This window comes from Cricetulus griseus, chromosome 4 (genome assembly GCF_003668045.3).
Source record: "Cricetulus griseus strain 17A/GY chromosome 4, alternate assembly CriGri-PICRH-1.0, whole genome shotgun sequence".
Lineage (NCBI taxonomy): Eukaryota > Metazoa > Chordata > Mammalia > Rodentia > Cricetidae > Cricetulus > Cricetulus griseus.
Window position 1 is genome coordinate 123,802,262 of NC_048597.1, and position 14,113 is coordinate 123,816,374.

The 14,113-nt window shown below is 39.3% G+C and overlaps 1 protein-coding gene across 1 annotated transcript in view; it reads right to left on the minus strand.

Moving 5' to 3' along the window:
- Cntn5 (contactin 5) overlaps window positions 1-14,113 on the minus strand; it is a 469,456-nt gene that overhangs the window by 26,116 nt on the left and 429,227 nt on the right. The window contains exon 19 of the mRNA XM_035444195.1: window positions 10,304-10,413. Coding sequence (XP_035300086.1) covers window positions 10,304-10,413 — 110 coding nt within the window. The remainder of the gene's footprint in view (window positions 1-10,303; window positions 10,414-14,113) is intronic.

Here is a 14,113-nt window from a genome sequence, read left to right on the forward strand (position 1 = left end):
GAATAACATTTTTTTTACAAGAATTATATCTACTGGAAATAATTCTCCTTCCTATTTCATCCAACAAATAAACCCTTTATATTTAAGAAAATGGGGGCTATTTTGGGGACAGAAGTATATGCTCCTGCAAAGAGAAACATGAACTTGTGGATGGTACTGGCATGGATTTATCCTTGCTGTTTCTTGAGGGTCAAGGTGATATTGATTCCTAGGATAATTATGGAGATGAGAATCTTATTGTTACTATGCTTTTGCTTATTTTAACTTCACATAAACTTTCCCAGTATTAGGATGAGCTCTTAGTGGTGCCAATGCTAAGACCTGGCCCAGTACCTGCCATGAGTGAAAGGATGAAAAGAGGAAGCAGCTCAGATTGCATCCATCGTCCCTGCCAACCTGCTTCCTAATCTCAGGAAACCAGAGAAAGATGATGCTGCTTGGCCGAATGGCTTACCCTCATTCCTGCCAGGATGACATCTGCTTTGAATTTGCAAGCTCATAAAAATTCTATATGCTCTCAGGAGCTTGGGGGATGGTGCTCAAGGATCCCAGGAGGATTCCCATTCCCTGGACACTTGAGTGCTGGTGAGCTCAAAAATCTAAGACAGAGCCTTATAATCTACTTGCATCGACCAGAGAGAGAAATGGTATTCCAGATGGGAGGGTCATGGTTATTCATGAATTGGAGTTTTTCAATAGATATAGCTTATTTCCAACTTTCAATCAAACTACATCTCAGGCTAAAAATCTCAACATATTTCTATGACCGTGCTTTCTACATTTAGTCTTAACAGCCATGAATTTTCAAACATCTTATAAGGAACTAAAATTCTCAGATGAGTTGTTCTATGAGACCATCCGCCCAATTGTTGAAGCTTTTTAAAATACTGGTGTCTTAGGTTTCTATTGCTGTGACGATACACCATAACCATGGCAACACTTACAAAGGAAAAACATTGGGCTGGATTACATTTTCAGAGGTTTAGTCCATTGTCATCATGGTGTGACCTGGAAGTGTGCAGGCAGTCATGGTGCTGGAGAAGTAGCTCAGAATCCAACATCTTGATTTGTAGGCAACAAGAAGTGATTTGAGACACTGGGCATGGTTTAAGAATATATGAGAACTCAGAGCCCCCACCCCCCTCATTGTGAGACACTCCCTCTAACAAGGACATTGATGGGGGAAGGCCTTCTGTATATATGTTTGTCTTATTGGTTGATAAATAAAGCACTGTTGGCCAATCAGAAAGCAAGATAGGTGGGCCTAGGAGGATTCTTGGAAATGTAGTAAGGACGGAGTCGCTATGTGATCCCGGGGAAGAAGGACGCATGCTGCCAGCATCCTCTAAGATAAGTCTTTATAAAATATATAGATTAGTAGTTATAGTTGATAATTAAGACAGCTAGCAAATAAGAAATACTAGTCATTGGCCAGCAGTATTGTAATTAATATAAGACTGTGTGTTATTTCAGGGCCCTAACGTGACGGCAAAATTCACACGGCTGACGGAAAGAGTTATTGTTACAGGACATACCTACTCCAACAAAGTCACACACCACTAATAGTGCCACACCTCATGAGGCTGTGGGAATCAATTACATTCAAACTACAATAAGTGGATAGTTAGTTTTGTGTATTTGGATTTCAGTGGGTGTGATTTTTCTTGATTGTGAAGTTGAGTGCAGTTTTAGCAACTCATTGAAAGTCAGTGGATTTCTTATCTAGCCTAACAATAACTATTAGAAACTTCTATGAATGGTTCACAAAGACATAGAAAGGATGATACTGCTCCAGTGAACTCAAACCTCTTGACCTTGTCAATCTTCCTTCATTCCTTCTCTCCCTCCCTCCATCTCTGCCTTCCTAACTTCTTTCCTTCCTTATTTTCTTCCTTCCACACCTCCCCATTCTTTCTCACCTTCCTCTGTCCTTTTAAATAAGGTCTCAGTATGTATCACTACTTGTAGCTAGCCTGGTACCCACTATGTAGACCAGGCTTCCCTCAAGAGAAATTAGTTAACTTAATAACAAAAAACAGAGACTTTGATTGGAATCAAGTAGTCAGTATATTTGAAGGAGTTGGGTAAATTGCAAATAAAAGTTAGCCTTAAGTCAAAATACTTGTTGTATTATTTCTTAAACCACTTAAGATATAATGGCAGATTCCTCAGTACAAAAGCACAAGTGAGAAGTGTATTGACAAGGAAAACTAGACTGAGAAACTTATTGCTACCCTGTGCAGCCACACCAAGTTGCTAGCAAAAGGAATTACCTGGCATTGGACCACGGCCTTACTTTAAGACTGAAATAAAACCCAAAATATAAAAAACAAATGCAACCTCAAGAAAATAGAAATCTCCTCACTTGGCAGACTGGAACTTGAGTTTTCTTTTTGCTTTGTTTTGTCTTCTGCTTTTAATAGTCTCACTTCATAGAACAGTGTGACCTTGAACTCACAATCTTCCACCTTAACCTTTTGAGTTCTAGGTTGGTGGATAGCAAGTACCACCTTCCATGGATAGAATGTGAGCTTTACAAGGGTTACTACCTTTGTCCATTCTACTTTCTGATTTAGCATCAACACTGCCCCTGAGCACAGCAGGGTAGTCCTTAATTGTTCACGGAGTAAGTAACTAAATAATGAATGAGATCCAGACAAAACATCCAGAATGGGAGACCAGGAGTGTCTGAGGTCAAAATTTAACTGACAACCTGAGACCATGAGTTCAGTTTGGTGGCAACCAGTTTGGTTCAGAGAGCTAGGGAGTCAAAGGCTAGTGATGGTGTCTTGGTTGAAAAGATGGCAAAGGTTATCAGACCTTGTTGGTCTCATGTTTGTCTTATTTCTTCATGATCTTTGCTAAGGGTAGCTAGCCTTCCACACTTACTTAGGAAAGAGCTGAAAGAGCAAGCACAAAGGCTTCATTATCAATTGTTTCACTGGTAAATTTGGTTTGTTTGATGATTGAGGTGTTACTTATAGAAGTCACATTGTGCCAATACCAAGATGTTTTCAGGACTATAGCTCTGTAATAGAGCTTGAAGTCAGGGATGGTGATGCCTCCAGAAGTTCCTCTATTGTCCAGGGTAGACCAATGGAATAGAGTTGAAAACCCTAATATTAAACCACACACTTACTAACACCTGATTTTTGACAAACAATCCAAATATATACACTGGAACAAAGAGAACATCTTCAAGAATTGTGCTGGCATAACTGGATGCAAACATGTAAAAGACTACAGTTCTTTTACTACCCAAGCCTTTCGCCCTGCACAAAACTTAAGTCAAAATGGATCAAAGACTTCAACATAAACCCAGCCACACTGAACCTATTAGAAGATAAAGTGGGAAATACCTTTGAATTAATTGGTACAGGAGACTGCTTCCTGAACATAACACCAGTAGCACAGACACTGAGATCAACAATTAATAAATGGGACCTCCTGAAACTGAGAAGCTTCTGAAAGGCAAAGGACACAGTCAGCAAAACAAAATGGCAACCCACAGACTGGGAAAAGATATTCACCAACCACAAATCTGACAGAGGCCTGATCTCCAAAATATACAAAGAACTCAAGAAGCTATTCTCCCAAACACCAAACAATTCAATTAAAAAGTGGGGGTACAGAACTAAATAGACAATTCTCAATAGAGGAATCTAAAATTGCTGAAAGACACATAAGAAAGTGTTCAACATCCTTAACCATCAGGGAAATGCTAATCAAAACAACTCTGAGATACCATCTTACTCCTGTCAGAATGGCTAAAATCAAAAACACTAATGATAGTTTATGCTAGAGAGGATGTGGAGAAAGGGGAACACTTCTCCACTGCTATTGGGAGTGCCAACTTGTACAGCCACTTTGGAAATCAGTATGGCGACTCCTCAAGAAAATGGGAATCAGTCTACCACAAGATCCAGCAATTCCACTCAAAATAAACACATTCATACAACAAAGACATCTGTTCAACGATGTTCATAGCAGCACTATTTGTAATAGCCAGAAACTGGAAGCAGCCTAGATGCCCCTCAACTGAAGAATGGATAGAGAAATTGTGGTACATTTACACAATGGAGTACTACTCAGCAGAAAAGAAAACAATGGAATCCTGAAATTTGAAGGAAAATGGATGGAACTCAAAGAAACCATTCTGAGCGAGGTAATCCAATCACAAAAAGACAAACATGATATGTACTCAATATATGTGGATTTTAGACATAGAGTAAGGGATTACCAGCCTACAATCCACACTGCCAGAGAAACTAGTAAACAAGGAGGACCCTAAAAGAGACAAACTTTGTCCCCTGGAGAAGGGGAAAGGGTCACATCCCCTGAGCAAATTGAGAACATGGGAAGAGGGGGAAGGGAGCTAAGAGAATGAGAAGGGAAGAAAAGGAAGAATGCAGAGGTCATGAGGGAGCAGAAAGGTTAGGTCAGGTGTAGATTAGAAGAAAGGATATGTGATTGGTAGGGTTTTAGTTGGGGGGGTGGTAGGGGAGGATGGGAGGGAGAAGGGAACTGGGATTGTCATGTAATTCGATCTTCTTTGTAATTTCAATCAAAAAAGCAAAATAAATGGTTGAAATTTTAAAACCGCAAAAAAAAAAAAGTCACGTTGTATATACCAGTGATTCTGCTGTCCATGCTGAACTAGGTAGCAGATTGTGTATTCGATGGGAAACTTTAAAGGATGTGAATCTGTTAGTGCACTTTAGAAATGATGACTTATTTGTCAAGCCCCACCTATCAAATGTGTCATGGGAATTTTCTGATTAAAAGTATGGTCTTTGAGCTGTTGGTAAATGTGGCTAAAATAGTTTCCAGCCTTATTAGGCTTATTCTGAAGTCTTTGATGCAAAAATATGTTCAGATGTTGAATCTTGTTCACAATAATTATTGATATAAAGATTGCATAGTTTTAGCTCTCAGGAACATCAAAACACTGTGGTGTTGTGACAGGAGCTCAGATAGTTTCACAATATGGAAAGGTGATGGTGTCATAGAGGTCAGAATGGAGGTCCCTCTTTCCAAATTACTGCCACTAATCATTATTTAGAAAGCAGTAGTATTATGCGGTTGTTGGATTTCTGTAAGAAAAATAACCGAACTGTCAATGGAAGAGATGTTAATTACATTTTTATAGACAACTTCTTAACCTCCCAACCCATTGTGTTTTTTTGCCTTGTCTGGCCTGACATCAAGCAGCCCTAAGCAAAGGCGATCACTTCCTTCTCCCCTCATCAGTATGTCTAGTCTTGTTTTGTGTGTGTGTGTGTGTGTGTGTGTGTGTGTGTGTGTGTGTGTGTGTGTGTGTGTGTGTGTGTGTGTGTGTGTTTAATCTGTCAAACAGATGTCACTTGCTGGTACTGTCTCTTCGGTGAAGCTTTACAAGGTCTGTCTGCAAACTCCTCCTCTTTCCCTTTCTTCTTCTCTTCTCTAGCCTAGAAATTTTCCCTTCAGATGTTTTTACTTAATTACATGGCTTTCAATGACACTTCTATGCTTTCCACCCTGATCTCTCTATTACATTCTAAACTTCCATGTCCTACAGGCTAAGCCAGTAACATCCTTGTATTTCTAATAGAAACCTCAAGCTTAATTCGGACAAAATGGAACTCTTCCTTTCCTACCTGAAAATCTTTTCTTTGCTTTCTTTCTCTTGTTTTTTGGAAAATGGCACAATTTACTAATCCAGTAATGCAGAGATCATCATTTCTCTCCAGTCCACAAATTTAGGCAGCTCGCCTCTAAAATCCTTTACTTTGCACTCACTTTGCGGAGGCCACCTCTGTCTAATTCCCACTGGACCTGCCTCAGGGGGACAGTAATCTCCTCATTCTCCCTGCCCTTGTTCTTCTTCTTTTCCTGCTCTTTATGGAAAAACTACCAGCTATTTTAAAGAAAGTGAATCAGACATGATCTCTCCCAGTCTTACTGACTTTTCCCATTGCTGTAATGAAATACACCAAGGAAGCAGCAGTATGTAAGGAAGGTTTGTTTGGGCACATGACTGGAGACTACAGGCCACCATGATGGGGAAAACATGGATGCAGGAACAGGAGGCAGCTGCTCATCCTGCATCTGCAGTCAGGATGCAGAGAGAGATGAGTGCTGGTGTTTTGTACACTTCCATCTTTTCATGCAGTAAGGAACACCAGTCCATGTAAAAATATAAAAGTGCAAGCTCCTATTCCTGATGTGGGAAACCCCTCTTCTCTTCTCTTCTCTTCTCTTCTCTTCTCTTCTCTTCTCTTCTCTTCTCTTCTCTTCTCTTCTCTTCTCTTCTCTTCTCTTCTCTTCTCTTCTCTTCTCCTCTCTCTCTCTCTCTCTCTCTCTCTCTCTACAACACACACACACACACACACACACACACACACACACACACATCCAGATTTGTGTCATGATTCTGAATCTAGTCAAGCAGCCAGGAAGACTGACCACTGACCCTCTGTAAATCACTCTGCTAATTTCTGCTGCATCAGAAGCTGGGCTCTGCCATCTGTATGTTTCTACACATCGTAGTCTCGGCATAACTGTCTACCTCTAATTCCATGCATGCCATTGCCCACTGACATCTTCTGTTGTTTAAGGATCTAAGTTGGCTCTACCTTTGTCTTTTGTTAACTTAAAACACAAATTTTTATAAGACAAAAATACAAATCCCAAGCAAAAAGTGTGCAATACCAACCTGGAGTCATTTGTTTGTTGGTATAAGGCCTTTCCTGGCGTACATAGAAAATTGATTTTCCCTCTCCCAGAAGCTATCAGTTACAAATAGCATCTTCTTTGAGGTAGGTTTTGTATTCACTTTTTCTTCTCTGCTGGGATTTCAACATTTACTTGTTGATTTGTTTATATGTTCTTTAGTTTGCTCTTTCTCCATTATAGTGAGGCATTCATAGACCTAATCTGTCTTATCTACACATTCTAGTTCAAGAAAAATAGGAGGAGCCACCAAATACATTGTCATTTGCATTTCCCAAAAAGTTCCAGTAATTTGGAAGTTTATGCATTGCAGTGAAATTTGAACTGTGTGTTAGAAAATTAAGCCATACGACAGATACAGGCATATAAAAACTAAAAGCAATCTTCTGATTTTGGTAACAAAGGCTCCTGTTCCAAATTCCTGTTTTGTTAATATGATCAGAATTCTGGCATTAGTAAACAAAGCTAGAACATGGCAGGGTCAGAATAGAGGAGGTGGAGAGATGATGATATATGTGTACTACTTAGTCACAATTGTTGATTTCTTTTGTTGTCATTTTTAGCAACAGAGAGATGTGAGGACAAGAGGGTAGACTTGGGTAGACAGATGAGCATGTAGTTTAAGGAAGGAAAAATGGAGAAAAGACAGGTGTGGTGTTAATACTCCCTTTTTGCATTTTAATGACAGATATTTTTATTGATTTAATAAGGATGAAGTTATTCTTCCTCATGGAAGGCCTCACTATCCTTGGGGAGTGGGTGGGGGTTTGGTTGGGGGAGCATGGGAGGATGGGAGGGAAAAGGAATGGGAGGTTGATATGTAAAATAAGATTGTTTCTAAGTAAAAATAAAACTAAAAAAGAATATTGTTTAAGCACTGTATTTCTTACAGATGAATTTAAAAAATACACTTCTTATATCACATTTAGTCTTAAGTTGACCTGTAACTATCCAACAATGAGATAGAGCAAGTCAAAGTCATGGTTGGAATACATTTCACTTAAAATAACAGGTAATGTCATACCTGGCCATTAAATTTTACATTTTATTCATTTTATGTTTTAAAAATTATGTGCTTTTTTCTAGTTAGCAAGATGTTGACATTTGCCTTATAACAAAACTCTATATTTTTCTTTTTTCCATTTTTATATATATTGTGCACTAGTTAGTTTAATGTCAACTAGACCAAGCCAGAGTCATTAGAGAGAAGGGAACCTCAGTTGGGAAATGTCTCCATAAAAGTCAGGCTATCTGCAAACCTGGAGTGCATTGTCTTAACTAGTGATACATGGTGAAAGCCCAATCCATTGTGGGTGGTACCATCCTTGGGCGAATAGTACCGGGTTCTATAAGAACAAAGCCTTAGCAAACCCCAGGAAGCAAGCCATAAGCACTACCATGGCCACTGCATCAGACCCTGCCTCCAGGTTGCTGCCCTGCTTGAGTTCCTGTCCTGACTTCAAGATAATGAGCAGTGATATGCAAGTGTAAGCCAAACAAACCCTTTCCTCCCCAACTTGGTTTGCCCATGATATTTCATAGCATCAACAATAACCCTAACTAAGACAGGTGGTTTGCCTCTGTGTATGCATATTTGGTATGCATGCATGTGTGCATGTATACATGGAGGCCTGAGGTAGCTGCCAGGGATCATCCTTGGTTGCTCACCTTATTCCGTGAGGCAGCAGCTTTCATCAAAACCAGAGCTGGCAGATACATCTTGCTAGTCAGTTTACCCTGGGGTCCACTCTTTCTGCCTTCTGGGCTGGTCCCCTCAGTCACTTGACATGGCATTGTAAATCTGGTCCTCACAGTTTTGCTGTGTTTTAACCCTGGTGTCATCTTCCCAGCCAATAATTCCCTATCTTTAAACTTTCTTTTATAATGTAAAGCAGAATAAATGTTAACGTGCTCATGGAGTCCCTACTATTTAATTTTTTTTCAGAATTTTTGTCAATTTAGTTTAAAAATACAGCTGCCCAAATCTGTGTCATCTTGGCCAGCTTGTAATCACTGAGGACATTCTAATTCATGGCTGTAAAAATTTATCATTCTGAAGGAGACAAGCTGAGCAAAGACATGATGTTCCAACATGTCTGTGTCACACATGATCCCCACTTTCAGGCAAGCCTTGACCAGCACGACACCAACGTCTCCCAGCAAGCCTATTCATCTCTGTCATACCCATCTGGAGATATGACATCTCATCTTCTCATCTTTCTGTGACTTTTTTTTTTTTATTTTGGAAGTGCCCCTGTGTTGCTCAGGGCTGACTGCCTGAGTAGGTTGTACTTAAGGTATGTGCCACTGGACTTGCTTTGGACTTTGTCTTTTGAAATTTTCAGCAGCATTTGGGTCAGTGGAATGTTCTTGACCTTTTGAAATTTCTCTTCAGGCTCCTGAATTTCTTTGGTGTCTCCCTCTCAGCATATTTGGTCAGACCCTTTTCTTTTATTGAGCTCTAGGTCATAGGATACTGTAGGGCTCAGTTTTTATGTAACCTGTTTATAAGTACAGTGACCACAACTAGTCCAAGATTAAAGCATCATTTAATACAGGTGATTCTTCCCAGTGAAAAACTGCTCAGCGCTTAATCTTCTATTTGAGGCTGTAGTTCAGTTTCTGGACTGATTGCCTGGTTTGCTTCCTAATACCTTACAAACAAGGTGTGGTCATGCATGCTTGTAATCCCTGCACTTCAGAGGTGAAGGAGTTCAGTGTCCTCCTCGGCTGCTTAGGGGGTTGAAGCTATTTTAGGGATACATGAGTTCTTGCATCAAACAACAATAATGCAATATAACAGCAATAATAATAACACAACAACAAACAGCAGCAGAAATAAAGAAGGCTTATAAAGCTTAACATCCAAAGCAGAATCTTTGACTTCTGTGTGTCAGTCATCCAGTGTGTTGGGTCATATGGCCCTTGGATTATCCTTGGTTTCTTGTCCATGGTCCATAACCAATTCACTATTAAATTCTGTCTTGATTCCATTTGAAGTAGTGGTGTACTTCTCATCAGTTCCAGAAAACAGCACCCTCATTCATACCTGATTGGACCAGCAGCTACTCTGCTCTCCTGGAGCTCTCCCCTCAAGTCTCTTCTCTCTACTCTAGACCAAGAGGCTCTTACTACAAGACAGATCTTTATATGGCCAGGCCATTGAAAATGCTTCTGGGGCTGTCCATGTACATAAGCTAGAATACTCAAGCTCACAGGTATCCACAATCCTTCAGTCCATGTGCAGGCTAAAGCTTAAATGATGTCACTGAATTGATATGGCATATTCATGATTATAAGGTTGTTATTTCTCTCTGCAATTAGTAAAAGGAAGTAAATATCTACCCATAATTTCTGGGTTTATCTGAAACTTCTTTCATTTCCTTCTCTATTTTTGCACAGTGGTATGAAGACTACAAAAAGTAAGCCAACTAATGAGAAATAAAATACTTGTTGGGAGAGCAGTGTTTCTTTATCACAGAAAGAGCATAGTTTCAAAGGACTATGATTCTGAAGATTCAATGAACCACCTCTTTAGCAGGACAGAGTGCCAGAAAAATAAAAGGCTTTTTTTTAATAATTCTGTTCATACCTCAAACCCCTGTGGCCTTCCAAGACTCTCCTTATTGTGTTTCCATGTAACAAGAATCTCTGACACAGATACACTCATAGCCTTGACATCGGTGGGGGCAGCAGTGGGCTCTGTAGGGAGAAAGGTGGAAATGATGAGCAACAGTCCCACAATATCTCTGTCAAGCATTGTTCTGTGGGAGAAATGTGAAGTGATGAACCACAGTCCCACATTGTCTCTGTCAAGCATTGTTCTGGGGTCTCTTCGCTGTTCATGTCTTCTTAGCTTGTTTGTGAATGATATGTTGTGAACTTGTGAAAAAGCACTAGATTAGAAGGTGATATAGTAGGTTTTTGGTTTGGGTCAATTTACATTAGAATCTTACCAATAATCAGTGACAAATCTAGAATAATGAGGAGAGGAGGCCTTTATCTTGGAGTCAGGGAGGGCATTTCTTGGAAAAGTGAATGGTCTGAGTCAAGTTGCCTGGCAGGCCACTCTAGCAAAAAGACCATCAGCTGGGATTGGTGGGTTTATTTATTTATTTATTTATTTATTTATTTATTTATTTATTTATTTAATTGCTTTGGGGGTAAAGTTATGAAAACAACCTAGCTGTCAAACCACGGAGGGATGGAGAATGTGGCATTTACTCATGATAGGGACATATTGTTCTTCCATGGAGAAGTGTCATTGTCAATAAATGGCTATACCTGGAGATGATCATACTCAGTTAACTGTCTCAGAAAGACAAATATCACCTTTTACCCTCATTTGGAAGTTCTGAACTCATACAAACATGATATTTATTTGTACTGAAGGTATAAAAACCAAAGGAAAACTCTCTGGGAAATAATTGACACTAATGGGAACGGAGAGAGAATGGGGGAGAAAGGGACAGATAGAAATGCTCTCAAGGTACATAATATACTTATAGGAAAATGACTTTGTATAACACTGCATAATGAAAAACCATGCCTCGATGGATGCTTTGCTCATAGAAAGCGATAGTCATTTCTGAATGTACAATGTGTTCATGTGTTCCAAGTATAACATGCTATCCTGTTAGTATGAGTAGTTTCTATGTTGGAGTTAAACATTTAACAAACAACACCAAAAATCCCTACTGGTATTTAGCTAACTTTTGACAAATTATGCCAAGTTCTTTCATACGTAATAAGCGAGTAAGAAAAGCATCATCAAAGCTAGGAATAGTGATAAATAACTGTGATTACTGCACTTCAACAGGTGAGACAGGAGTGCCACAGTTCAAAGCCAGCCTGCTCTACATAGTGAACACAAGACCAGCCAAGGTTTTACAGCAAGAGACTAGCTCAGAAGTACAAAATTAACAAACAAAATAGTATGATATCATATACTTTAGTATTTAGTCTTACTGGGAATAATTTATCTAGAATATCTAGTACTGTAGTTAACAATGTTCATTCACAAAAGAATATCATGGTAATATTATATTTACCTTGTGTAATCAAGAGGGAGTCTAAATTTCATTAGCGATTTTTGTCACAAAATCCCATTTCTATGATAATGGAAGAAATGTATTATATATCCTGATATTTAAAAGGCATTCATTGACTTTATGACAGGTAGAGGCAGAATAGAAAAGTCCCTGAAGGTCTCAGCATTGCTGCTCAAAAACACCTCTCCATTTGTTTCTATGCTCAGTGGCCTTTAACACCATGATTTTCTACTACACAGTGTCTGACTGACATCCATCAACAGTGCATTTTCTTTGACATCACATGGTATATGAGCAAGGAAATATTTCTAGCTTTGACATGGCTGAATCATAAATACTGTCACAAACACGTGTTAACTGAAATGGTAGAATAAAGGTCACAGATTAGGTCGAACAGTTCTGTACAGATTATTATATTTTTTTAAAAAATTCTGTGCTATAAATATTGTAGAGACTTTTGTACAAACTTCAAATTAATACCCCCACCCCACTCCTCTGCTGTCCCCAGACCCCAGATTCAGTAAAGTATACAACAAAGACACAGTTATAAAGAACACCTTTCAAAAGGCACAGTGAGGGACCCAGAATAAGTATGACTATTTTCTGAGACCTTTATTTAGCTTTGAGGAAACAGTTACACATCTATCTAGAAGCTTTTGAATATTACTGATTTAAAGATACCAGTCCAGTGCCTCGGTTGGCAGTATAAGCATGCAAACCCAGCAGTGGAGGGGTAGAGACTGGAGGATCAAAGTGAGTTCCAGATTGGACACACTGTTTCCTGGCCAGCTTGTGATCTAAGAGATTCATTTCAAAATGAATACAAATAAATAAATAAAGCTATTCAAAAGGTATCTATCGATTCATTGCTGTAAAATAAGTCTACAAAACACTTTCCCAAGCATTTATATTTGTACTAAGAAATGGTTTTCTTTTGGTAGTCTCAGATTAAAATTCACATGCTAGGACTGCAGAGATGGCTGTTTGGTGAAGTGTATGTGCTGTTCCTAGAGAGGACTTGAGTTTGATTCTCAGCACCCACATCACATCAGGCAACTTACAGTTCCCTATCACTCTAGCCCCAGGAAGTTTGACAGCCTTTTCTCGAATCCTTGAGTACTCTCATATGCACAAATTCATACACACAGAGAGAAATACACAGACAGACAGACACACAGAGACACAGACACACACACACACACACACACACACACACACTGCACCCAGAGACAAATACACAGATATACACACACAGACACAGATACATAGACAGCACACACACACACACACACACACACACACACACACACACACACACAATTAAAAATAAGTCCTAAAAAACACCCCACATGCTATAATTGAAGCAAAATTAATTTGGTTTTAACACACAGGTCAACACTGATCACTGTGCTGGATCAGCTGTATTGGCTCATTTTGAGAACCACTGGCATCTTTTCTAAATTCTTTGCTCAGTGCTGTCCCTCATACTACTTCACAGTCTGTTTTTAATCTATTCATTTTTTTCTTAAAAGAGAAGAACTTCTATTTCATTCTACAACTATGACTAGCAGACTTTTTAAATTGTTTACCAGGAATTTAAATTCTTGATTGTATAGTTAAAGAAAGGGGATATTGGCAGTTTTGAGGCACAAGTGACTGGATCACTCAGGTTTGGGTAAGATTCATTTCAAAGGAGCCACACTTTGGTTGTCATTTGCCATTCTGTCACTGTGTCACTTCCCTTCAGAATGAATGCATTGCAGAGATTCACCTGCCAAATGCTTTCCATTCGCCTTTATATTACTGAGGCAATTACATGTTTGTCAGAAATGCTTGCAGAGGGATAAATAATTTCAGAAGCAGAAAAACACATGGCTAGGTGCAGCCTTTCTATCCTTCTTCATCTGCAGAGAGATTGGTTTCCCTGTTACCTTTTAGATTGAAATTTAAATGAAAACTAAAGATTGTAAAAGAACACCAGAGGTGGTTAGGAACTACTTTCCAAACAATCATTTGAATTTCTACCAAAAACTTGAAAGCTTTTTAATTTCAGGTCAGAGCAGTCCTGATGTGTCTCTGGTGATTCTCCGGGGGTGTGGGCCACAGCTGCATCACCTGGATGAGTGTGGACCAACTAACTGCCTCAGTCAGTTAACCTTCTAGAAGAAAACAGTATCAGAAGTCCACCCATGCTGACCTGAGTCAGAATTTCACGGAAAGAGCATGGCCTCAGCCAGCTTATTCCAACACTCTGCTGTGAACTGTTTATAGTTGAATTGACAAAGTGTTCACCTGCAGATAAGAATAACTGCATGGAATGCAAAATGTTTGGCTGGGATCTTCTGTCCTGT